This window comes from Canis lupus, chromosome 18, assembly GCF_048164855.1.
Source record: "Canis lupus baileyi chromosome 18, mCanLup2.hap1, whole genome shotgun sequence".
In the NCBI taxonomy this organism is placed as follows: Eukaryota; Metazoa; Chordata; class Mammalia; order Carnivora; family Canidae; genus Canis; species Canis lupus.
Genome location: NC_132855.1, coordinates 47618207 through 47643410, shown reverse-complemented (window position 1 = coordinate 47643410; position 25204 = coordinate 47618207). Strand labels below are relative to the sequence as shown.

Genomic DNA, 25204 nt, shown 5'->3' with positions numbered 1-25204 from the left:
ATACATGAGAGCATCAAAGAGCAGGATCCAAGGTCTGGCCTTGCCTCTGTTAAATTTCCAAGACAAATAAAGACGTAGAACATGTCAAGAATGTTATACCTTTATTTTGTTACGTGACGGCACCTTTGGAATTGGGAAGTACATTTATGGCTAGACAGTTGGAGTCCCCTTTTTGGATATAAAGCTACACTTAATAAGTAAGCATACTTACTCAGTAGTTTGTTGCGCACCTGTGTTGATATTAATTTTTTTTTCCTTTAGTCTTTCCATTTACAGCCCACTGGCACTCCAGGCACCTACCTACTTCAAACAAGTTCAAGCCAAGGCCTTCCCCTCACTCTGACGGCTAGTCCCACAGTAACCCTGACTGCTGCTGCTCCTGCTTCTCCCGAACAGATCATTGTTCATGCTTTGTCTGTATGTTACATCAATTCCTTGATTTTTTTTTTTTTCTAGTTTCTGTAGAGAAGACTAGCTGATAACAAAAAGCTTCTGGTGACACTTAATTCTATGATAGAACTTATGTGCCTTCAGTAACAATCTAGGGGGAAAACGGATTATGTACTGTATTTAAAGATCTGTTAGGGACCACAATTAATTGATACAAAGTCTAGGAGCCAGAACTAATAGAGTCCATTTATTTAAATAATTTTTCCTACCTCTGTTATCTCAGGAATGTAATTTTACACCATCAGTTTATCTTCATGGGGTATAACCCTTATCCCATGGGTCTCCATACATGAAATGGAAATGATAGGGGAGGGGGGTCTAGAAAAACAGCAGTTAAGAACACTGCAGTTCCAGAGGTGAACGGATGGGGGAGGGGGGAGGAGAGGGGGACTGTTAGGTACCACCTATAAATAGTATCTGTCACCTGTAACTCAAGTCTGGTAGGGACTTTCTCATTTTGCCACTGATCATTTTCTTTAACATTTTATAGCCAGAACATTTGTTGAACACAAGTGACAATGTCACAGTACAGTGTCACACACCGAGAGTCATCATTCAGACTGTTGCCACTGAGGATATCACTTCTTCCATATCCCAAGCAGAACTGACAGTAGATAGTGATATTCACTCATCTGATTTTCCTGAGCCTCCAGATGCCCTAGAAGCAGACACTTTCCCAGATGAAATTCATCAGCCTAAGATAACTGTAGAGCCATCATTTAATGATGGCCATGTATCCAAATTCAGTGACCAAAATAGCACAGAACTGATGAATAATGTTATGGTCAGAACAGAAGAAATCTCTGACAGCGACCTTAAACAAGAGGAGGAGTCATCTTCTCCTTTAGCCCGTGCTTACGTTACTGAGGTAAGTTGCAATTAAAGGAATGGCCTCTGGGTTCTCACCCTCAGCCTTAAACCTTCAGTTTGGAAAAAGCCTAGAAATGATTTAGGGGGACAGGGGTGGTGTCCTCCATTACCTACCTTCTCTCTGTAGACAAAAAAAGCAAATGTAAACCCTACCTGTGACCTCACAAGTATGAGATAGCAGTGCTTAGCCTTAGTACTAAAACCTTTCCCCCTACATACCCTTCCAATAGATTGAGAATTGCTAGAACCTATGGAACCATTTTTAAGAGAGTGCTTAGTAGTAAGTCTCCATGATGCAGCTTAGAAACCTTACTTACCCCAGTGTAGCAGCATTATTTCTTCTATGTTCAGGGGACCTGTAACTGAATTGCTTAAGTTCTATTTGTCCATTTTTAGGCTTTAATTTTCTTGTCTTTATAAAATGGGATAGTGTTTGAATATTAAGTCTTTTTAAACCTAAATGTGTTTGGAATCTTAAGAAAAACTAAAATAGGAGTCCGAACCCTCCCTTTTTTTTTTTTAATTGCTGTTTAGGATCTAGAGTCTCCTACCATAGAAGAACAAGTTGATCAAACAACCATTGATGATGAAACCATACTTATTGTTCCTTCACCACATGGCTTTATCCAGGCATCGGATGTTATAGATACTGAATCTGTCTTGCCTTTGACAACACTAACAGGTACTGTAATATAACTGTGTCATGTGCCTGATAAATCTTAAGGGGAAAATCAGGCTCCTTGATCCAACAGTAGTCATCTTGTTAAATTTTGGTAGAGTACTTACTGTACATTCTTGACATGGATTAGAGTACATACATGTTAAACTAACTTTACACTTAACTCCTTACAGATCCCATACTCCAACATCATCGAGAAGAATCAAATATCATTGGATCATCTTTGGGCAGTCCTGTTTCAGAAGACTCAAAGGATGTTGAGGATTTGGTCAACTGTCATTAGGTAATTCTTAAAAAGAGACAGGTAGCTCAGGCAAAGAAGCCACACTGTTAATTACAACATCTCCAAAGAAATAGGAGCAACTCGCAAGAGGCTTAATTCACCATTCCTTTGGCTTTTAAACAGCTACAGTGCATAAGCCACATACAGTGTTGCTGCTATGACTTTTTACCTCCTTTAAATGTACCATTTGAGGTCTAGTCTTAGGAGTCTTGTGGGTAGGTGAATTGAGTATGGACGTCTTAACTGCGTCCATCCCTGTGGTTCATGTTAACTGTCAGCAGGGATTTCATTCACTTCAGCTACTGAGAAAAGTTTACAATCACCAAAGCTTAACTGTGTTTTAAAAGCAGTAATGTTCATCTCTCTTAAGATCAGACATGGCTCTATCCCATCTCAAGTTGGCCTGTTCTTATTTTAGAAACATCCCATCAACATGGTGTAGAGCTTACCAGTGACCCTCAAAAATGTTCTAAGTATCTTTACTTTGAGAGGTTACTAGCATACACAGAGATCAAGGAGGGGATTGTGTGGCGGTTACTGTTGTTTTACCCATTGCTGGCAGTGGGAGCTGATTCAGGCTGGGTACACAGAGAAGCATTATAAGAATTAAAAAAATTCACTACAGGTTTTTTTATTACTTTTAAAGGGAATATGGAATACAGCTCACCAGAAGCTAAGTAGAGTTTTTACCCCTTCAGAACCCACTATGGTCAGTTTACAAAGTTAGCACTTTGAAATAAAATTAAACTAAATGGGAAAAGTAAGGTTGCCTACCCTATACCATGACTCTTTCTTACATGTTTTGCTATACAAATTACCCAAGAAATAGTTGGGGAAGGTATCAGAGTCTGCCCTTCACTTTAGTGCAGTAGCTGGTGGGGTGACATAACTTCTCCCTCTCAGGCAGTTTAAAGAAACAAAATTTGCTTCTGTTATCAAAGGAAAGAAATCAGGAGCCATTCCTGTATTAGAGAAGGTGAAGCCAAAATTAGCCACTAGGGCTTTAATGAACAGGATCCCTATAGAAAAGTCACAGGGAAAGAAAAAAAAAAAGCCCATGTATAAATTATTTTATTTATTATTGTAATTAGATCTTCACAATCAAAGTTGTCTTTTCACCATCTGTGTTTTGTTAATGTGAAATTAAATTGTAGTTATAAGCAAAAGTTGGTTGCCTAGGGAACAATTGTATATTCAGTTTAACAGAAATAAAAGAATATTTGTCTTAAAATGCAAGATTGTTACATAGCCTTTCGCCATGCACTTACAGTATAAAAAAATTTAATTTCAAAAGTGAAAATTGCTTGTGCCATTTGAGCTTTAAGGGTTGGAATGTTTAAGTGCAACAACACCTCCTTAAAGAAAAAGCAAAGCAATCTAGGTCTCCCCTGCAAGAGGGTATTTTAGATTTACAATTAACATGAAAATCATGTATCAGACTTGTTCAGGAGATTCTTCAGAAGCTTACCCAGCTCTTGTTCACAGTCCTAATGGATAGCTTTGAAGAGACCTGGTAAGTATTTCTCCTATAGCAGCCTCACCTCCCCACGTCATGGAAGTATAGGTTTGCACATATACATAACATGATGATAGAAAATAAGATATAGTAAATTAGATTTCTAAATTTCGGTTCTAAGTCTCCTTGTCGATACCAGTAGATCTAAAAGAAGAAGAATTAAATAAGAGTTAAAATCGTAGTCACTGGACCTGGTATAAAAATTTCTAAAGAGAACTAATTCTTTTCAACTGTGACCAATTTCATCCATATATACTTTTCCCCCTAAGTGAGACAGTCTTTATGTTAATCTACATTTCTGAAACTACCACAACTAGAATGTAATTTTTCTCTTTATAGTTCTAGTAGTATGGAGTTTCCACATCCAAGATCATACTTATTCCTGCTTTCTCAGCTACCTTTATTCTCTTCAAACCAGTAGTCATCCAATTACTGACAAGCCATCCAAGAATTTATACCTCGTAGATCTATTTTAAATATATTTGAGTAAAAAGGTACAGCTCTCTTAGGTTCTGGAAGGGATAACAACTTTTAAGTTCATATTACAGAGTCAGATTGCCAATACAAGAAAAGTTTTTATACAAAACTAAATCAGGTTAGTCACTCCTGGCTTTAGGCTGGGAGTGAGAAGGAGTCATTTTCTGGTAGCTTTGTTCCAAAGGCTCTAGAAGTGGATGGGACAAGTCTTCCTCATATCATAAGAGTAGAGCAGGATAAGTTAATTAGATAAACACATTGCAATGGAGATTTAAGCCCTATGTGAGTCAAAACTATTACTTTTAAAGGTTTATAGTTTTGGTTCTACTGCTCCTCAAGGGAAATAAAACAACAGCCAGCTAATGAATGACTGAACAATTGGCAAATATCTAAGTGAGGATTATCACCATCTTTCTTTCTTTATATGAAAGAAAAGCATCTTTACAGTAAAATTGTACATTCTTGTGACAAGGATACAGCTGCAGTTTAAGGTTTCCCAGGAGATTCTTGGTGTTAATTACTTTCATTTGGGGAGATACGCATAGAGATTAAAATAGACTAATTCTGTAATTAGAAATTAATCCAGAATGCTGTATCTCTTCCCTTTAGAGCAGTAATGGCATCTGGCAAATCCTGTTGGGCCTCTAAGTCCTTGAAGGAAGATGAATTAGGTAAATTAAACCAAAGCTTTGGCCATCCCAGTCCTAACTATTTTCCCCCTTCCTTTTTTTTTTTAATCTTTCAAAGGAACAGTTACCCTTTACAGTTAACAACTCCTGATCCCAAAAACAAAAATCTGCCAATTAATACTGAGATTTCTGACATCCTTTGTTGCAAGGTGAGGGTGGGTAATTAGACCTACCCTTTCTTACAGAGCCAAGGCTGGGAATCTGTCCTAAATAGGCACTGCAGCTTTCAGCGATCAAGGATACTCAATTTAAATTCTAAATAGTACTCACAAGTATGCAGGCAGTAATACTACTCAAAGAGATGCAGACAGCAAAAAATATATTCAGCGGTTTTGGAGGTAGTTGAGGGAAAACAAAAGCACTGATCAGTGTTACCTGTATGAAAAGAAATGGTGTCAGACCTTATGAGTAATTCCGACACTCTGTTAGATTAGAATTTAAGCAATGTCCTATTAAAAAACACTTCACACTGTAAAACAGTATCTTACCCCCCCCCCCAGGTTGCCTTCTGCTAAGTTAATATTTAGTGAAGGATTTCTAAATCTGTTCCAGTAAGTTACTTCTTTTAACACTTCCTTTTTCTATCCTTTTCCTCTAACTAAAGGAGACAGAAAACATCATAGCTCATAAAACTAGCTAAGCCCAAAACAACCCCTTGACAAAAAGATTACAAAGCATTTAAATGTCATTCCCAGGATTAAGGATTACACGGGGTAAAGTTCTAAACTTTGTTAACATTACTTTGAATATGCCGACAAAAATTAAAACCAAAAACGTTTTTGCTGAACATTTTGGAAAATACTGAGAGATCGGTTTCTAATAACTGGAGTTCTGCTTCTACCACAGAAAAGCATTCTGTGATAGAAGAATTCTTTTCATTAAGAAATCAATGGAACTTCACTAAAATTCTCAGATTTAATGAAATTGTGGTACAAAAATGCCATTTTCACACTATGGGAACTATAGCTTTGTTTTCATTTTACAGCAGTAGCAACAAGCTACATTATATAGGATGAAGTATGACTACATGACCAAATAATCTTTTTAAACCAAAGGATAATAGGCTTTAGGAACAAAAAAAAAAAAAAAAATGAAGGTATTAGCAGAAATGGGGAGTTGTGGGGTATATACAGAGGGGAATTGCTGGTGCCACTGACAAGTTACAGATTTATTAGACAAACATGGCAAACACAGAGAAACTACTTAATTGCCATGTGCTATTTCATATACTCATCTGGGGGGTGAAGGTAGAAATCTATCTATTCCTGTTGCCAAATGCAGTTTTCTTCAAGCAGTTATAAAACAATACTAGGCTATGACTAGAATACTTCACGTGTTCACGTACTGGCCTTTTAAATATTTTTTCTGAGTGTTAAACTGAACCACAATACTGAGGCTTTCAAAACTTTGGCTAAGAGCCTGGGTGAGACACAAAATAAAGATACTTACTAGAATCAATAAGGATGTTAAGCTGCCAACAACTAAATTGATGATTCGATCCTGAAAGAGAAAAGAGTTTTTGAGCCCTGTGATGGATCCACAGCACTTTCAGGCACAATGCTAGCCACTGGGGCGATTTAGAATTAAGAAACTAAGGTCCTGCCCCTCTGAGCTTTACACACATACACAGAACTGCCAAAAGGCCAAGCATACTGAGCCACTCTGGGAAGACCCGGACCACTCATGAGAAAAGGTTTCCTGAAAGGAGAGGATGTTTTTACACTACAGTCTTTTGAAGACTGGAAAGGACTGAATATCAGGGAAAGGATGCTTATATTCCATGTGCTGCTGGGAACAGTTTAAACAGAAGCAAAAGGACAAGGGTACTGGAATGGCCAGCCCAGGGCCTCGGTGACAACAGAAACTGACTGCAGATGATGCTGAGTGCCCTGACTTTGGGCCTACTTGTATTACAGGTATCCCAGTCTAATGTAATTTAAAAGTAGATGCTACTGCTGGAAGGGATCACATAATGGCAGAACTGGAGGCAATCTCAGACTATCTAGGCAGTGCTTTTCCAACTCCTTTAATAGCAAAAGCCTTCAATAATCAAAGAATCATTTGACGGAATGCAGAGCCTGGGGTCCTACCTACTGAGCCTTGTCACTCCCATCCCCACTCCAACCAATTCCATAGAATGGTTTAGAAAACTTCTCATCTGGGCAGCCCGGGGGGCTCAGCGGTTTAGCGCCACCTTCAGTCCAGGGCATGATCCTGGAGACCCGGCATTGAGTCCCACCATCGGGCTTCCTGCGTCGCGCCTGCTTCTCCCTCTGCCTGTGTCTCTGCCTCTCTCTCTCTGTGTCTCTCATGAGTAAAAAAAAAAAAAAAAAAACTTAAAAAAAAAAAAAAAAGAAAACTTCTGATCTAATTCAATCCTTATGTTGCTTAATATATATTTAGGTCCAGTGAGTGTGGTTAAATTATTTGCCCAAAGTCCTACAGTGAGAAACAACTTTGTAACAGGACTCCTAAGTCAAGGTCACTGGTTAGATAAAGCTTCAGCTGTAGGAACTCAAGATTTTATTTACACCTAACTAGTATAAAGTAGTAACATGTAATACACTTGTAATATATAGATTTGGTTGAGTTTACAGAACAGAGTTCTGATTAAGGAACACTTACAGGCCATTGAGATTACCAAGTAGTCTTATTTTTGAGGAGTCAAAACTAAGAAATCAGTAGTTTTATAAAGATTATTTTGGTATCATCTGTGCAAGGAACAGCAGGATATGGAACAGGAGTAGCCAATAAACAAAATCTCATGGATGAAAGGGCACAGGAAGGAACAAGCACAGAGCAGCATCAAATACCCATTTCTGAGTCGTCCATATTTAAAGCTAAGAATCCAAAGTTAAGAGGCAGGCAAAACTGGGAGAAAGAGTAAAGGAAAGCCAAGTATTAAATTGGATGTGCCTGATCTAACCAAGGACAAACCACTCTCTACAGACCAAGGCCACTGCAATTCACATGTTATACAGGGCAAAGGTAACACAACCAGCCACACCCTTACTAAACCTAGAAGGACTCAGAAAAGATCTTTTCATGGCCTCAGCTAGAGAAGCCTGCCCAGCAAACCCCAGAGTCTGAAATTATGACCATTTCTGAGGGGAGAGACCCAAGGGCAAATTACACTGATCACTAATAACTTATTTCCACACATTAGTGTGTGCCCTAACCAAAGTCATATAGACCGCCAGTATATTAACAGGAGCCCCATTATTTTTACCTTGTGAAAAAGGTTTAACTGAACTCTGATCTATTCGGAGAATATCTGCTCTCTTTTCTAGGAGTTCAGGGATTTGCAAAAGTTTACAAATGTCTGCAGACCTCACCACAGCTCTCTTACCAATAGATAGAAGACAGTGAAGAGGTTCAGGTGAGGTAGCCAAGAAGAATCACTTATCTCCAAACAGCACAGCAAGATGCCAACTAGGATGAGAGCAGGAGAAAAAGTAATAGTGAAGGGATAGTAACTATGCCAAGAGCGTTTGCATATCTTCTTTTTAAAAAAAAAAAATTGGGGATGAAATGGTACTAGGACTATTTTACAAGTGGCAAAAGACGCTCTGAGAAACAATTTGCCCAAGGTCTCAAGTATCAGTCAAATGACAGAAACAGGATTGAGCTCCAAGAGAGCAGATCTCATTTACACTTCTCACTGGAAGCACAACCTAGCATGCTACATCTGGTCTAAATAAACACATCAAATGACAGGTGGCTCCTCAAAAGATCATTCACAAAGAACTACAGTGCGGTGTCTTTCAGGAATGAAGAGTTCTTGATTTTTTCACGTTAAACTTAACTTGTGTATGCCTAACTGGTTTTAATCTTTCATAATAATGTATCTAAACTTTAATGAAGACTCCTTGTTTGCCTTCTAGACAGTTCATGGAATAGAATCCCAAGTCATCTTCATGAATATCAGTTATTCTATCATAATGCAGCCCCCCTGGGACTCTCAAGATGGGATGAACCATTTAGGATATGGTCAAGTGTTTCTCACAGGGTTTTCTGAGAATTCTCCAAGACAAGGACTTGGCTTCAGGCCTTCTGTAACCAAGTAACCATGAATCCAGGCCAAAGAAAGAGCATAGTTGACTTAGTAAGACCTCCCACTTTTAGCCTCTTCTAAAAGTGTGCTATGGAAAGTGTGGTCTGCAATGTAGCAGCATCAGCTCAAGTGAGAGCCCATGAGGAATGCAGAATCATGGGCCTTGCCCCAGGACCTATTGAGTCAATCTGCATTTTAACAAGCTCTTCAGATGATTTGTACATTAAAATCTGAGAAGCACCACTCTACCAACAAGTCCAAGCTAAACCATTCTGATTACTGAAAAGTTTAAATAATAAGAGAAGACTGTTGCCTGGGCCCAGAGATTACTTTTCAGGGCTTTAGCATCTCTCCCAGTTCCCAGTCTCCTAAGATAGAGCAACAAAAGCAAATAATTAGATAGCATTTCAAAGGGCAGTTTTCAAACTAATATGAATACCAATTTCTCATAGAAACTGTCTCCTCCTGTTTCATTATTCCTATTTCTGCCGACCAAAACTTCTCCCCTCCCAGACCTTTAGACATTCTACTGTGTTTTATTTTCACTCCCCACAAAAGTTCAACAGGATCATAATCATCCTTGATCCTTATGTGCATGCGCAGAGAGGATAGGATAAGCAATTTAGGACATTCTAGAACCTGAACACAGAAATATATAGTGCAGTCCTGAGAGAGATTCTGCATATATTACTTTGCAAGTCATTTATTCACTTAAAGATCTCAATTACAGTTCAATAAAATGAAGAAAATTACTATATTCCAGATGCAAATACAATGAGTAAAACTGTCTAACCTGCAGAAGTTGACACTGTTCAGAGCTCGAGAGGGCACTAAGGAGAAAGGAAGGGAGGTACCTTTGTCAGGTAGAGAATGTAAGACAAAGCTGAAAGAGGACTGGCAGATGAACAAAAAGAAGAGAGGGTAGTCCCTCAGGACCTTAACCACGACCCCAAAGAGAAAAAATGCATGGCAAATGGAGATAGCCAATAGTTGAGCCAGCTTCATTAAAGCTGAGCAAAGGGCCTCCCATCAGCCTGAGCCCAGAGCATTCAGGTCTTCATCTTCTTTCAAATGGGAAAGGAGAAAATGATGGACATACATGCCACTGGTCTGTACCTGGGATGACAGAAGGTAACCCTTGAGGCAAGGTAGAAATACATGATCTCCATTTGCCAGTGGGTAACTAGGTTCAGTGAAACACCCAAGGTCATACAACCAGGTAATGGCCAACTCTATCCAATGCTCTCTGAAAAATCCAAGCCAAAAGGTCTAAGAATCCTTAGACTAGTTATATATAAGAATCCTGAAATTAGACTGAAGAGACCAAGTTTCTCATCTCGGTTCTGCCACTGGCTAATCATGGGACTTGAAAAACAACCCTTAACACATTTGGGTCTGTCATACAAGAGGACTTGGCTTCCTGGTATCTGGACCCTTTGCTTTAACAATTAATGGTTCTGGATGGTCAGCTCCAAACTGCACTTTGGCCAGAGAAGAAGGCCTACTCCCCAGCAATCAAAAAAGCAGAGAAGTCCCCAATCTTGCCTTGTTGGTCATGAGCCAGCATCTTTAATACAAGACAGAGAACCCCAAACTCCTGTCAAAGGCTCAGCTATTTCATGATAGCTCTGGGAGAAAACTGGCAGCATCCCAAACAAAAAACTGGCATTTACCCTCAGCAGCCTGGAATCATCCTGGTTCTAGGCTGTTTGGAACGCTAACAAGTATTCCATTTCCAAAGCAATTTATTTTTTGCTTACTTCCAAAATGAATTTAAGGGCTTGTGCTACTGCAGTAAAACCCTAACTCATTTAAGCAACAAGCAAAAAGAGCAAAGCAGAATTTCTAGAGCAGTTTGGGAAGTGGAATGAGAGGAAGGACACAGAAAAGTTAACTCAAGAAAACTTTTCTGATTTAAGCTCAAATGTTAGTCCTAAGAGTGCTGACAACCAAGAGTGCTTGTGGGAAGTGCAATAGGGTTTAAGACTGCTTGCTAATTTAAGCACACTGGATCATTCAAAGAGGCAAACTTCTGGATGTCAGTTTGTTGCATGGGTCTGGAGGACACAGGGACACAGAAAACACAGCAGCTACTTCACACACAGTCTCTTATATTGACCCATAAGAAAAAAAACAAAGGCATAATGGTCTCAAAAGAGTAAGCTGTGGGGCGGGAGGTGGGATGGCTAACATGCCACACTCCCAATTTGAATGCTCACCCTTCAGAGCTCAAGTCAAACATCAAATCCACTGTAAATCCTTTCTGGACACTATCCTCTGGCACCTTCCTCTCAGGATGAGATGCTCTCATCTCAAGACACTAACATCACATTGCCCACACTTTATGCTTACTGCACCAAAATAAAATGTATTGCCCATCTCCTGCATTAGGACTGGAAGTTTAGGGATCCCTGGGTGGCGCAGCGGTTTAGCGCCTGCCTTTGGCCCAGGGCGTGATCCTGGAGACCCAGGATCAAATCCCACGTCAGGCTCCCGGTGCATGGAGCCTGCTTCTCCCTCTGCCTGTGTCTCTGCCTCTCTCTCTCTCTCACTGTGTGCCTATCATAAATAAATAAAAATTAAAAAAAAAAAAAAAAAGGACTGGAAGTTTACAGCAAGGCAGGCAGCCTACTTGTCTTCCTTCACTGCAGCCTGGCACACTGTTGACACTCTGCGAACACTGGTTAACATGGAGAATCATAAACTGGAGTGGCCAACGGCATTTCCCTTAGAAGGCCTCTCACCAACAGAGGCTGGAAGCCTGGCTCTCCAGAAATCTCAGCTCCCAGGCAGAAAAGCATGTGGCCTCACTGTTCTGGGATGGACACACTGCAACACAGCAGAAGCCATGGCCTGGTCCTGCTGCCTAAAAGTTCATGTTTTTGCCAGCCACGAAGGTCCAACACCCTACTGGTGTCTCCCAGGCTAGGTTCCATTAATTCCATAGAAATATCTAATAAACCAGGGGCCAGGTTTCCCTACCTGAGTATAAGCCCAATTTCTCACTTTCTGCTAGAGCAGAACCAAGCACTGGTTTCAGAGGCATGGGAGCAAGGCCTCCTACTGAGGAATTCATCTTTCATCAGTGCTGCTCAGCATCCCCAGGGAGAAACAAAGGAAAACAGAAAGCTCTGTGCAGACCACTTGGATGGACAAAGCCCCTGGATGGACAAAGCTACAGAAACTTTCCCCTCCTCTTTCTGAAGGGAGACAGAGCGGGTGAGGGTTGGGGTAAAGTTGATAATTCCATTTTTGGCATTGTCTCTAGTTTTGTGGCTCCATAAAATCCTTCACCTCAGACAACATCGCAGGTAGCCCAGCAGACCCACACCCTCCCGCTCAATGTTCTCCATCAGTCCTCACACCCACACTTTCAAGTCCTGTGAGCCATCCCACCCCCAGAAACCTGTTCCATGAGAGCCAACAGGCTTTGTGCACTGCAGAGTTCCACACCCTGGATTTCCTTGTTGTCTGTCTTTGAACACTGTCCCCAGTAGAGCCCATTTCACCCATGAGCTCATCCCAGGTTCATGGCTGAGGAGTAGGATGCAGGGCATTCCCTACTCCCTGGGCCAGATGGAGTTAGCTTTAGTAATGCCCTGTGCTGTGGTCTGAATGTGTCTTCCTAATTTCTCAGGTGAACATCCTACTGCCCAAGGTGACAATATTAAGAGGTAGGGTCTTTGGGACATCATTAGGCCACAAGGGTAGAGCCCTCAGGAATGGGACTGGTGCCCTTATGAGAGGCTCCAGAGATCTCTCTCACCGCTTCTGCCACATGAGGGTACAAACACAAGCTACAACCTGGCAAAGGACCCCATCCAACCATGCTGTCATCCCTGACCTCAGACTTCCAGCCTGCACAACTCTGAGAAAGACCTGTTTGTGGTTTATAAAAATCACCTAGTACTCAGTCCATGGTATTTTGTTGTGGCAGCCCAAATGGACTAAAGCATCCTCTTTAAAATCTATGTCTCTGGCAACATCTGGTCCACTTGTTCCCCCTCTTCTTCTCAGTTCCTCAGTCATTTCTGTACCTGCTTTTGCCCAATCAGTATCCCTGCCATGTTGTGCCCTACTGCCCCTGCATCTGATCTTTACCCACATCCACTGACTCGATCATTCCCTACCTGTTACACCAAAGCTCTAACTTGAGGGCCTCCCTACCAGTCTCAGACCATGGGTTCAGCAGTTTCAGCAGTGCATAGACAACTCCCGGTCGGATCTGTTCCTGTGCTCCTGAGGCTCTGAAAACCCAGTCCTGACTCCCCTCTTCCTGCCCCAAACCCTCAACCACTTCTATGCTCAAGTGCTATGCTCTTGCTGTAAAGCCTTCCCACTGTCCTGACCTCACCTGTGGGTTACTTGTCTGTCTCCCTCTCTATACCATAAGGTCTGGGAGCCGGAGGGCCACATCTTCCTAGTTCACAGTCAGACTGTGAGCCACTCACAACACATGGCTGCATGGCTGCTGTCCAGCCCCATCCTTCCCCCCTCCCAGCTGAGCACCCTGGCACCAGCCTGCATCACCCATCGGCAGCACCTTTCTCTCTTTCAGACAAAGCCAAGCCATGTGGCTGAGGGAGCCGCCACTGCCGAGAGCAGAGATAATCTCCTTTTGTGGGTTTTTGATTATGTGGCCCAAAAGTGCCACTGCATGGGGAGGAGTGGGGAGCACAGTGCTCAGCATATATTAGGTGCCCAAACATTAGCTGAAAGACGGGCTAATGGAGTTGGCTGCAAATTCCCGTTTTCAGCTGAGCCTTCACTGTATTTCCATGGCCTTTCATTTTGAGTTGATGGTCCCTGCATCTTTACAGAAAGTGGTTTGAGATGGCTCAACTCAGCTTCCTGGTCCCACTCTATCCTAAAAAAAAGATGCCACGAAAAAGAGGAAAACTCCTCCTCCTCCACCTCCTGTTTCCATTCCTTCCAGCCCAAAGAGGACCAGAAGGTGACCTGTTTCTCTGCCCATCCTGCACCCCTTCTGTGGCCCAATTAACTGTCTCCATCTTCTTCATCTCTAATTGAATCTCTCCCTCATGGAGTCCATCTCCAGCCTGAAAAGCTCAAGTCCCAGGAACATCATAAGAGCCTTCCATCCACACTACCTCCCACTTTGATGTCAGGCATTCATTCTCCATTCCTTTTACATGTCAAGTGTGAGGAAAGTTGGAAGAAAATAAAACTGGGTAAATGAAGGATGGCCAGGGTGGATATGGGAGGCTATTTTTAAAAAAGAGGTCTAATAATCCTTTCTGAGGATGTGACCTAAGGAATGGAAGAGGAACGAGACGTGCAAGAATCTGGGAGAAGGGTATTGCCAACAAGCCACCGCAGCGAGTACAAAGGTCCTGAAGCTTGAAGTGTATCGGGAAATGGATTTAAAAAAAAAAAAAAAAAAAAAAAAAGGGCCAGGATGGCTGAAGCTCAAGCTCAGCAAGGAGGGAACAAGGAAGAAAAAGGATTCGTTTAATGCCTTTCTATCTTCCTCCAGAAGCAACTCCTACTCCCTAGCACAGGATTCAAGCCTCTCCACCCAGCCCATTCCCATCGAGTTCTCGAGTGCAGTCATAGTGGTACTCAAGAGTTCCTTCACTATTTCCTGCACCTTCCTGTTCCCACCCCTTGACACAAGCGAGACCTCCCATTGGGGATCCCCAGTCACCTCCTCTGTCAAAAATCTTACTCCTGGTTTCAAGGTCTAAGATGCAAAAGCCCTCTGATCTGGTGCCCTGAGTAGAATTTTCTCTTTCTTCAGGTTCCCAGAACTTTGCTCATCCTTTCATTAAAGGCCGCAGTCCCATTTTAAATCCAGAACTTACCCTCCACAACCTACAAGAGCTTCAGGTCACTGAAGACCATGATTATTTTCTGGTGAGGCAAAGAGACAATAATAGTCTGTTTAGCGTGTAGGAGACGTCCAAAGGGCACCACTTCCTACCATTGTTAACTGAACTGAGTGATTCAGACCTTTGAGCCACACCCTACAATTTTGTATCAAAATTTTTTGCATTTCTTAAACTTAACAGTTCCAATACCATATATAAATGGCCAATTCTCAGAAAGGATTTTCCTTTTATTTCTTCCAAATCTCAGTGGAAAACTTCTTGTCAGGAAAAGTCTGGAAGTGGCGTAAGAGGTCTCAAGAGGCAGCCCTACAGGAATAAACCTACCAAGAGGGGCAGGGTAGCTTAGGCAGTTAAGTGTCTGCTTTTTGGCTGAAGTCATGATGATCCTCGGGTCCTAGGATCCAGTCCCACATCAGGGCACCCTGCTCAGTGTGGAGTCTGCTCCCTCTGCCCCATCCCCCTGCTTGTGATCTCCACTCTCTCAAAAAATTTTTTTAAAATAAATAAATAAAAGTAAACCTATCGAGATGTAAAATGGGGGAGGTTGGAGCCCAGCTGAAGCAGGAAATCTCATGCCTTGCCAGTAGGTTAACCTGGTTTCCCCAGAGCTATACAGCTCTAAGTAGGAGCCTCCTCTCCCACTGTTATCTGGGGCAAACCTAAGGACAGCACGCACAGGGTAGAAAGCCAGGGGACATCCTACGTCACTGGCAACACACAGGAAAGAGTAAACTTGATCATAGGTGCGTCTCTTCTGAGACCTCCCAAAGAAACACCAGACTTAGAACAGCGTAAGGAGCAGAGGCCTCATGAGCAAGTAGTCACGAGGATACAGGCACACCCACACTATACAACCCTCACACCCAGAGAGCTCTCTCAAATGTGCCGTGACCACCACTGCTGCGTGTCCATCTGGACACCAAATCCCCCCTCATCTCAGTTTAGAGAAAGTACGTGCACATTTTTCAATTTCTCTTATTTCACTCACATTTTGAAGCAGCTTTCATTTGTGAATATTTTTGTACATCTTTTGTACATTGTAGGACACCAGATTCTCTTTCTCGTAGATAGATGAAGTTGAATATATTAATTTCATTAAAGCACTACTTATGGAAATCACATCACAGCGAAAATAGAAAAATAAACCTCCTACATAAGTTTAAGGGGCAAAATAATCCCTAGGATCCCGGAACAGGAAAGAGTGTGACCTCCAGCATGAGAGGCACAGTGCAAGATTACAAGGTTAGGAGACTGTGGATGAGACGGATTTATTCTCCTGCCATATGCCAGCCTTAGAGAAGTCTTTCAACTTTTAAGCCTAAATTGCCATATTTGTACAATAGTCGAACATGTGGGGCTGCTATAAGGATTTGTAAGAGAATATATGTAAAGCCCCTAGAACAGAGTGACATTTACCAGAGTTGGTAAACGGCTGCTAATATGGTAGTATTATTTCTCCATCTAATGAGGCATCTTGCCAATGAGACGTTGGGTCCTCAGACATGAGTGGGAATAGAGGGGGGGCCCATACCCTGGCCCCAATTTCTAAGTCCCAATTTTAAATGCATTCCATCATTCCTACAGGGACACTCAAGTCTGTCAACCCATTTAATCCTAAAGCTGCTCAAAAAAAGTCTAATTATACATATACATGACCCATAGACTGACCCTAAGGGGAAAAAAAAGACTCATTTCTGCAGACCTAACCTACCACCTCAGACCTGCAAAAATCCCGTCTATGGAGAGGACTAGTCAGTGGACCAGAGAGCTTCTGGGAGGCCAACCCAAAAGGCCTGGTTTAAGTTTTTTTGTATAAAACTGTATTAGGTATACTACCTGCCCCTTTGCTGAAGTGCAGCAAGGAGAAATCACAGGAGGCCATTGCTGCAGGAGAGCCTGAAGCACCCTTTCCTGGTTTGGTATCCAGTGTTCCAGGCTTCTGAACACCAGCCCCCTCTCCTGCTGTCACCCAACACGTCCGAAGAATGTAGATTACCTTTTTGGTGATGCTTAGTTCTCACATCTTAATATACTTAACATCAAGACTGGCCATTGTGCCCACTGCCAGAAAGGTTGGAGAAATGAGGCAACTGGCTCCTACCCTCAAGGAGCTGACGAGGATGCAGAGGATAGCAAATACCCTCGAGAAGTTTCGAGAACCCCTTGAGAAGTTTCAAGGTCCATCCAGGTCCTGTTCCAACTGCCACATACTCTGCTAATCCTATCAGCCATTCCTAAGCTCAACAGGGTAACTCTGATTTGGCAATGTTCTTCCCTGCCTTGTTGGGCTGCCCTTAATACAACTTTCTCTGCTTCAAACCCGGTGACTCAGAGACTGACTTACTGCACATCACGAGTCTGATTTCAGGGTTCAGCAAGAACACTACAGAAAGGTAAACAGCATTGGCCAAGAGCAGGAGGCAGCTAAAGGAAAGAGGTGTAGTGGTGCCAGCCTGCACTGGGCTTCCACACAGCATGGGTAAAAGACCAAGGGATTTCAGCCCTCTCTCTACACCAGCATCCTTGGAGGGGCTTTCTAAAATTATAAATGCCTGAACCCAACCTGCAGAGATCCCCAGTCCTCTGGTCTGGGGATGGAAGACAGCAAATTTATTAGACTAATAAAGAAAAAAGGCATGGCATGGACCATCCTCAACTATCTCCAGCACAAGAAATCTCAACTCAAAGCGGTTTGTCAGGCAGGATGAGAGGCAAGGGGATAGCTGATCTGGTACCCTGGGCTATTAGCTCCCCTTGGAGGGAGACAAAACTTGGGTTCAGAGGATCACCCTAAAGCTGTATCAAGAGGAAAGAAGCTAGAAGCTTGCATCCCTCAGAGTAAAGGCTTTGGAGTTCTAGGCAGTGGGGGGTTGGCAGCCAGACATAATAATCTTCATCCCAGCTCTGTTATTAATTAAGAGTAACTCTTAAACCACCACCCCCCCTACAAAAAGCACAAAGTAGCCCTCACATTTTACACCATCATTTGCAGAAGCTAAATCCTCTAAGCTGGAATTGCTTTAATTGGAATACAGGTCATAAAAAGACTTTTTTGGCCCTCCCATCTTATTTATTTATAGGAAGAAGGAAGGAAGGAGGCAGGAAAAATACTTTCTCGTACATGAGCCCTTTGCCTTTGGAACCAAAAGATCTGAACCTTGGGGCCCAGTAACTTATCCCCTGCACAGACCCCATTCTCCCCATATCATCTGAGTTCAGTATACATACCTTCACCAAAGTCACTCACTCTCTTCTAGCACATCCACGTATGAATGGAGAGGTCACCATGATCACCACCTGCCTTAGAAGATGAATCACTCATTTTTGGAATCAGTGACCCATCAACAGAACAGGCTGGTCCAGAAAGCAGTTTACACTACATTCCACCACGGGTGGTATCTCCTTTCCCGTCTGTGCTTGCTATGGGAGCTGGTTTGCTTTCTCCCCAGAGAGAACCATCTTCTCCCTCCCATCTAGGTTCATCCATCTGGACTGGATGAAACAGATTTCAGATGATGGGACAGGCAGCCGGCAAACCAAAAGAAGATGGATTCAAGCCCTGAAGTTAACTTAGGGCCCCTCTGATACTTAGTAAGATGGCCCCAACTATGTGTGGTCCTAAAGCAAACTTTAAAAGGCAGCCACGGGTAAGAGAGGGAGAATTTCTCCAGGTTTTAGTTCATACCAGGGGAGGGAAGGGAGGAGCAAAGGAAGAGACTTCCTATAGTAACATTTCCCAGAAAGTGTTCTGTAGAAATTGGGTGTCACCGATGCTCCCAGGGGGGAGGTAAGAACTCTAACTCATTGCGCCAGTCCCAGAAGGCTAAGTTACCAACAGTCTATCAGTAGGGCTTACCTATCCTCTCCAACCAGAGTCCCAGGGAAAACCAGCATATTAAAAGTTCTGAGAAGCCCCACAGAGAATAATATTCTGTGAAAAGGACTACGGGAACACCTAGCTACGAACTCCTCAACTTCAGAACTGTGTTGTCCAGTAAGGTTAGTACTAGCAGTCTGTGGTTACCCAGCACCTGGAACGTGCCCAGAACGGACATGGGCTCGGAGGAAAAAAATACATGTTAGATGTCAAAGGCTTAGTTAGCCCAGAAATGTAATAATGTCTCTGCTTTTTATGTTAATTATACATTCAAATGTTATTTTTGATAGGTAATTAAGTAAAATGTATTAATTTTACCTGTTTATACTTTTTTATGGTTACTAGGACATTTAAAATCACATGTGGCTCACATTACATTTCTACTGGACAAGGCTCCTTTAGAAAACGCTAAGCCAGAGCACAGGTTTATGCTCTCTCTCGGCAGATACGCCATCTCAGCAACTGATCTATTCACCTTAGCAACTGCGCCAACTTAGCAACTGGTTTTTCACTCTAAAGAATGTACAAAACTACATGCCAGACTCTGGGGATGGATAAAAACAGCTGAAAACATTGTGACCAGGATTCATCAGCTAGCCCACCTAGCAATATGTAATTCCAAAGGAATGACGGATAGGTTTCCTTTCTTGTCTATTATCCCTTAGATATTTATGTAAGTACAGAACGGTCTGTCTCACTTTGCCGTTCCCCCACCACTCTACGTGAGAGGTATTGCTAAGTCTCATGCTGAAGTCTAGGTTTAGAGTTTGGTAGATGAAAGAAACAGAAGCATCCCGTGAAGTCAAAAGCGACTTCAAAGACCTGCCCACGAGGAAGCTGCTCAAGGCCCACTGGATTCTGTCTTCTAGTGAATTCTAGTATCTCTCACTCACTCACTCCACAACTTTGGATGAACCCTTTCACCCATTTCCTGGGAAGGGGTAACTCTTACATGAATGTCTACAGTGCTTTTCTAAGTATGTAGTACAGACTGCACCATTCAGTATTTACTATCCTCGTCATAAAAGGGACTTGTTAGAACATTACCAGGGAAGAGCTACTAGTGTGAGTGAACAAGTAGCCTCCTCTGTGGATTAGCTTCCTTAGTGATACAACAGAAGTCACAATGCCCACCTCACAAAGGAACTGGATGACCAACCAAGGGAAAGCCTGAATGCCTAGCATGCTGCTGCCTAGCAGTGAGGAAAAACCACCTCCCTGGAGACTCTTTACTGCTCTGTGGGCTCTTAGTCATCTCTGCCTTAGAGTTAGACACTAGACCTGAAGTTCTGGTCTTTTCTAAATTTACATTGAGAGGTTAAAAAAAAAAAAAAAAGATAAAAATAAAATAAAATAGATGGTCAATTGTTGTTATATGGCAAACAAGATTCCTGAAAGTTCAGAGAATCTAACAGACTATGACAGGAAGTGGGCTTTCCCCTTTCTGGATTTTCTCCTCAGAAATGGTAGCTCCTTAATACAAAGTTTCACAGTTAAGCAGCTTGTGTGTCCAGTTTCCTGGCATCTGGAAGAGAGCAAGCTGGGAATACATGCACACAGAGGCCAGTGAAGGGTTTCTCGGGGTCCCCGGGAATCTGCTCTGGCAGAGACTGTTCTCCACAAGAATAGCTGCTCCACTGCAACTTCTTCTGCCTGCTTCCTGTGCCCTGTCCACTTCAAATCCTCCAAAAAAATCATTCACTATGGGCAGCCCTGGTGGCGCAGCGGTTTGGCGCCGCCTGCAGCCCAGGGTGTGATCCTGGAGACCTCGGATCGAGTCCCACGTCCGGCTCCCTGTGTGGAGCCTGCTTCTCCCTCTGCTTGTGTCTCTGCCTCTCTCTCTCTCTCTGTGTCTCTATGAATAAGTAAATAAAATCTTTAAAAAAAAAAATCATTCACTGTCATTAAAGACCTAGGTCTCTCCTTCACACTTGACATCTCAATTTATAAGACACATGATGGGGGTGCCTGGGTGGCTCAGTCGGTTAAGCATCTGCCTTGAGCTCAGGTCATGATCTCAGGGTCCTGAGATCAAGCCCCATGCCTAGCTCCTAACTCAGTGGGGAGTCTGCTTCTCCTTCCTTCTGCTCATGCATGGGCTGGCTCCCGCACGTGCACGCTCACACTCACTCGACTGTTCGCTCGCTCGCTCTCTCCTCCTCTTAAATAAAATCTTTAATAAATATATATAAGACACATGATGTTTTCTCCCATCCTCAGACCAACAGTCTCTTTCCTTTCTCAGTTCTAATTTCTGTCCCATCATTCTTTCAGCCTCATGGAGGGAGCTACAGGGAGTAATTCTGGTACCTGGAATTGATCTTCATTCTTCATCTCTGAGCAGCTGAACCCACTGTTATCATGCCCGAAGTTGCCTACATAATACCCGGCCTATAAACTCTTGGACTAATAAGGATGCAACAAAGAGAGAAACATTGCCAGCAGTCAAGTTCTTGGATGGGTTTCAAACTGACCACAGGCAATAGGAAACTTACAATCACTGTTTAGGCCCAAGCAAGTCAGAAAACATCAGTACTTTTCAGTGCCTTATAAATCAAGCCCATTATCAAGTCATCTACCTCAGTATTAAGGGGCTGCCGGGTTTAAAGGAGGTACAAGTCTACGTGACCCGGAACCCCAATCTGCGTATGATGCCATTTGAGGAAGACACTGAACCTCTGAGTTCCCGGGACAACAGGACAGTCAGGTACCTGAGTCCAAAACCTTCAAGGAACAAGCTGCTGCCACTCTCCAGGCCCTAAATCCTCTTCTTGTTAAACCCCAATTTAGGGGCATTCATCTGTGCAAGCCCAAGGCTACCAGAAATTCTGAATGGAAAAGCCATCCAAGATCTTCCCCAAACTTCCCCAATGAAAGTCATCAGTTTCTCCTAGGTACCCCAACACTCCCCGTCTATGCCCCAGTCATAGCACACAGCCAATGCACCGCATTTGTTTACAGATCTCGCCCACCCACCTGTGCTCCTTGGAGCCCCAGGGCCTATCCCATGATATTCAATCATAGTAGAAATAGGAACATCTAATGAAGTAGAACCATGCTTCTCAAACCATATGCAGGGTGAGCTGGGATTACGCAAAGCCACGAGATAAACAAGGTGAATCTTCCTAGAGATCAAGCTTGAAACATTTTCTTGTTCAGATACTCTTAAAAAAATAAAAATAAGAAAGAGGAATACCCACAGAGAGATTAAAGGTAGAAGGCTGGCAGCTTCCTAATTCAGGGCTATGCACCCCCCTGCCAGGTGTACAAGTTTCCTATCCTTTCTCTTAGATGCCCCCACCAAAGCTGAAAAACTCAGTCACTTCCGGACTCCGGTTGTGCCCTACTTTTTTGAGAGGCCTGAAAGGACTCTGTCACCATTCTCCCTCTGCCCCTCCTGCTTGCACACTCTCGTTCTCTCTCTAAAATAAATAAATAAATCTTAAAAAAAAAAAAAAAAAGAGGGACTTTGTCAGGGGTCAGAGGTCACCAATACCTCTTTCTAGGTGTAAAAAACACAAGCTAATATTGCCAAAATGACTCAGAGAGCGGAAGACAGGCAAAGAGCTCTCTTCAATTACCGGCCCGGAACATCACATGATAAAGCCTGTAAGAAGGCATCATGCTTTTTAAAAGGCTAAAATAAGGTACTCCAGCTTGTTTGGGTCCAGGGACCCTTTGCTGCCTTCCCGGAATGGAGCAGCATCAAAGAAAGCCTCCCGTCGAGCCTCTTTCTCTCTCTCTGGCTGCCTCAGCCGCAAACCCTCCAAGGCCCTGGATAAATACTCAGCAGAAGCACCTCTCTGGGGTTGGTTCTCACTGAAGCTTTAGTGGCACACCTGAAGCCTCTCGAAGATTAGCGCTCCGGCTCCACCTCCCCTCCCCGGAAGGGCCTCCAACAGCCCAGAACTTTCCAAACGTTTCTCCATCCGCGCCTCCAGGGCCCCCGGGCCCTCCCCATCCCGAGGAAAGTGCCGAGCGGCGGGGCAAACACGTGCAGGGCAAAGCCGGGTGGAGAAGCAGCTCGCTCTCCTGCAAGTGCCTTGGGGGCCGCAGCCAGGGCTCCGGGGGGCGGGGGGGGGCAGACACTCGGACACACACACGTCCCCAACCCGCGTCCAGGTCCGCACTCACCTTGGCCGACGTCTCTCCGAACAGAGGTCTGTTGTCCAAGCCGCTGGTGCCGTAGGTCCTGGTAGAAAAGTCCTCCATTTTGGGGTTTCCTCGCTCTCCCGGGCCACTCAGGACTGGGCCGGCATCACCTCCCGAAGGGTCGGGCCGCGACTCCCCGGCCGCGCAGTCACCGGGAGCTCACGGCCCGCGGCGGCGGGTGCGCGCTCAGGCCCGGGGAGCACGGCCGCCGCGCCCCAGGCCCGCGGCCCTCGGCATCGCGAGCAAGCGCTGCAGGAAGCGAGAGGAAACGGGCCCCGCGTGGCCGACTCCCCTCGGACGCCCCGCCCGCGCGGCCCCCACTTCCCCAAATCTCGGCGCGCGGCCCGCGGCCCTCGGTCGCACCCCCGCCGCCGCACGGCTCGCACGCTACCCCGCACGCCTTCCCGGTGCTCCGTAGGGCACCAACACCCCCATGCTCGGGGGGGGGGGGGGCTCCAGAAGAGTTCGGGCCGAGCCCCCCCCCGAGCCCTCCGCACCTCTCCGCCCCTCCAACTCGCCGGCGGGCGGCGGGAAAAGTGAAGTTGCCCAAGCCGAGCGCTGCAGCTGCAGGTCGCGGCCGCGGCCCGAACCCCGGCTCCCCGTCATCGGCCGCAGCTCCCCGCGCCCGTCCTGCCACCCGCGGCTGCCCGGCGCCCCCCGCAGGACCCGCGGCCGGAGCGCCTGCCCCCGCGGAGCCGCGGAACAGAAGAAGCCTCCGTCCCGCACAGATTGGCCCGCCCCGGGGCCGCCCCGCGCCCGCAGGCCGCACCCGGCGCCCCTGCCGCCCTGCAGCTGGGGCGTCCCGGCCGCGCGGGGCCGCCTCTCCCGGGCTCACCCCCGCCGGGACTCTGTGCCGAAGGCTCTGCGGTGCGGGCGAGACGCGCGGAGAAGCAGCCTCGGGGCTGGCGGAGAGGCCCGCGGGCCGGCGCGGGCTGCGGCCCCGGTGCTCAGGGCCCCGCCCCGCCCCGCCGGGACCCGCGGCCTCCGGCGCCAGCCGACTTGGCCCGCCCCGGCGACGTCACCGCCCCGGCAGCCTCTCCCGCCCGCCCGGGCGCCGCACGCGCTGCGGAGCTTTATCCCTGGAGGTGCCGGGTTACTCCTGGCGGGGCGGTCGGTCTCCCGGCTGCGCGTTTCTCAGCCTCTTAGCAATTAGCGTCCGCGCGCCACGTGGGTAAAGAGCATCTCCGAGGCCAGCTCTGCGCGTGGCTGGAAACCTCTTTAAAGCAGCCTATTTTAGCCAGCCTAGTCTGTGCACGACTGGAATGCAACGGGGGGCACTGATAGGTTTGGTTTAGGATTGTCCGTATGTTTGTTTTTGTCTTGTTTTGATAGGGATCCTGTGGCATTTAAAGAAACAGTCGGGACGTGACACTTGCAAGGTACCGCTTTGACTTGCACACTCATGCCGGTCGTGGATGTGCTGACTCAGCATGTTTGCAGCCACAGAGAACACTTCGTGTGTCAACCTCTTTAACGGGTGTTAAGAGCAGAGAGAACTGGAGGTGGACAGGCCTAACAGGCAACATAAGTGTCACCGCATCTGAAGTCATAAATATTAGGGAACAAACGCAACCCGGCTAGGTTCGCTGGACGCTGCAGCTCCGAGATTAAAGAAAGCTCCAGGGCAGCCCCGGGGCGCAGCGGTTTAGCGCCGCCTTCAGCCGGGGGTGTGATCCTGGAGACCCAGGATCGAGTCCGCGTCGGGCTCCCTGCATGGAGCCTGCTCCTCCCTCTGCCTGTGTCTGTGCCTCTCTGTGTGTGTGTGCCTCTCATGAATAAATAAATCAAATCTTAAGAAAAAAAATAAAGCTCTGACAATGCTCCTATGCAGGGAGAACCCGTGTTGGAACGCTGTAGCGGTGAAGCATTCCCAAGCAAGGATTCCAGGTGGTCTTTTGGTGGTTCAGGTCAAGGGATTAGAACAGGAGATGGACTAAGAACCACAAATCCATCGATTTGTAATTTGCAGCACTGAATAGAGTCAGGTATGGTGCATATCTGGTCTCCCAGTTATGTATTTCATAAATGATCTTGTGCAGGATTTTTTGTTTTCATGAGAATGCTACACAGTCCTGCACCCAGTTCTGATAGAAGATTGATGGGCTTAAAAAAAAAAAAAAGATTGATGGGCTTAACAAATAACTTCATTCACATTCAGCCACATTCATTTAACAAATACCTTTGGGAGCCTGCTCTGTACCAGTCAACCACCAGACAGGGAATAAAGGTAATCAAGAAAGAGACAGACAAGATACAGTGGCTAAGAGCACAAGTTTTGAAGTAGATCAGATCTGCCCTCAAACCC

General features: G+C 45.0%; 2 protein-coding genes across 13 annotated transcripts in view; one reads left to right on the top strand and one right to left on the bottom strand.

Annotated features, from left to right (window-relative positions):
* The window catches only part of DMTF1 (cyclin D binding myb like transcription factor 1), a 44155-nt gene extending 40642 nt beyond the window's left edge, over nt 1–3513 (top strand). For all 12 annotated transcript variants that reach the window (XM_072784371.1, XM_072784361.1, XM_072784372.1 and 9 more), the window contains 4 exons: nt 262–417; nt 941–1318; nt 1855–2002; nt 2173–3513. In XM_072784371.1, the coding sequence (XP_072640472.1) occupies nt 262–417; nt 941–1318; nt 1855–2002; nt 2173–2282 (792 nt within the window). In that variant the 3' untranslated portion in view covers nt 2283–3513. The remainder of the gene's footprint in view (nt 1–261; nt 418–940; nt 1319–1854; nt 2003–2172) is intronic.
* On the bottom strand, nt 3338–23884 carry TMEM243 (transmembrane protein 243). The gene is made up of 5 exons (XM_072784373.1): nt 23735–23884; nt 22882–23148; nt 6414–6464; nt 5235–5339; nt 3338–3942 (listed from the first exon to the last, which is right to left on the bottom strand). Exons 2-5 carry the CDS (start codon nt 22957–22959, stop codon nt 3820–3822), a joined length of 357 nt encoding a protein of 118 aa, XP_072640474.1. The 5' UTR covers nt 22960–23148; nt 23735–23884; the 3' UTR covers nt 3338–3819.
* Nucleotides 23885–25204: the final 1320 nt, after the last annotated feature.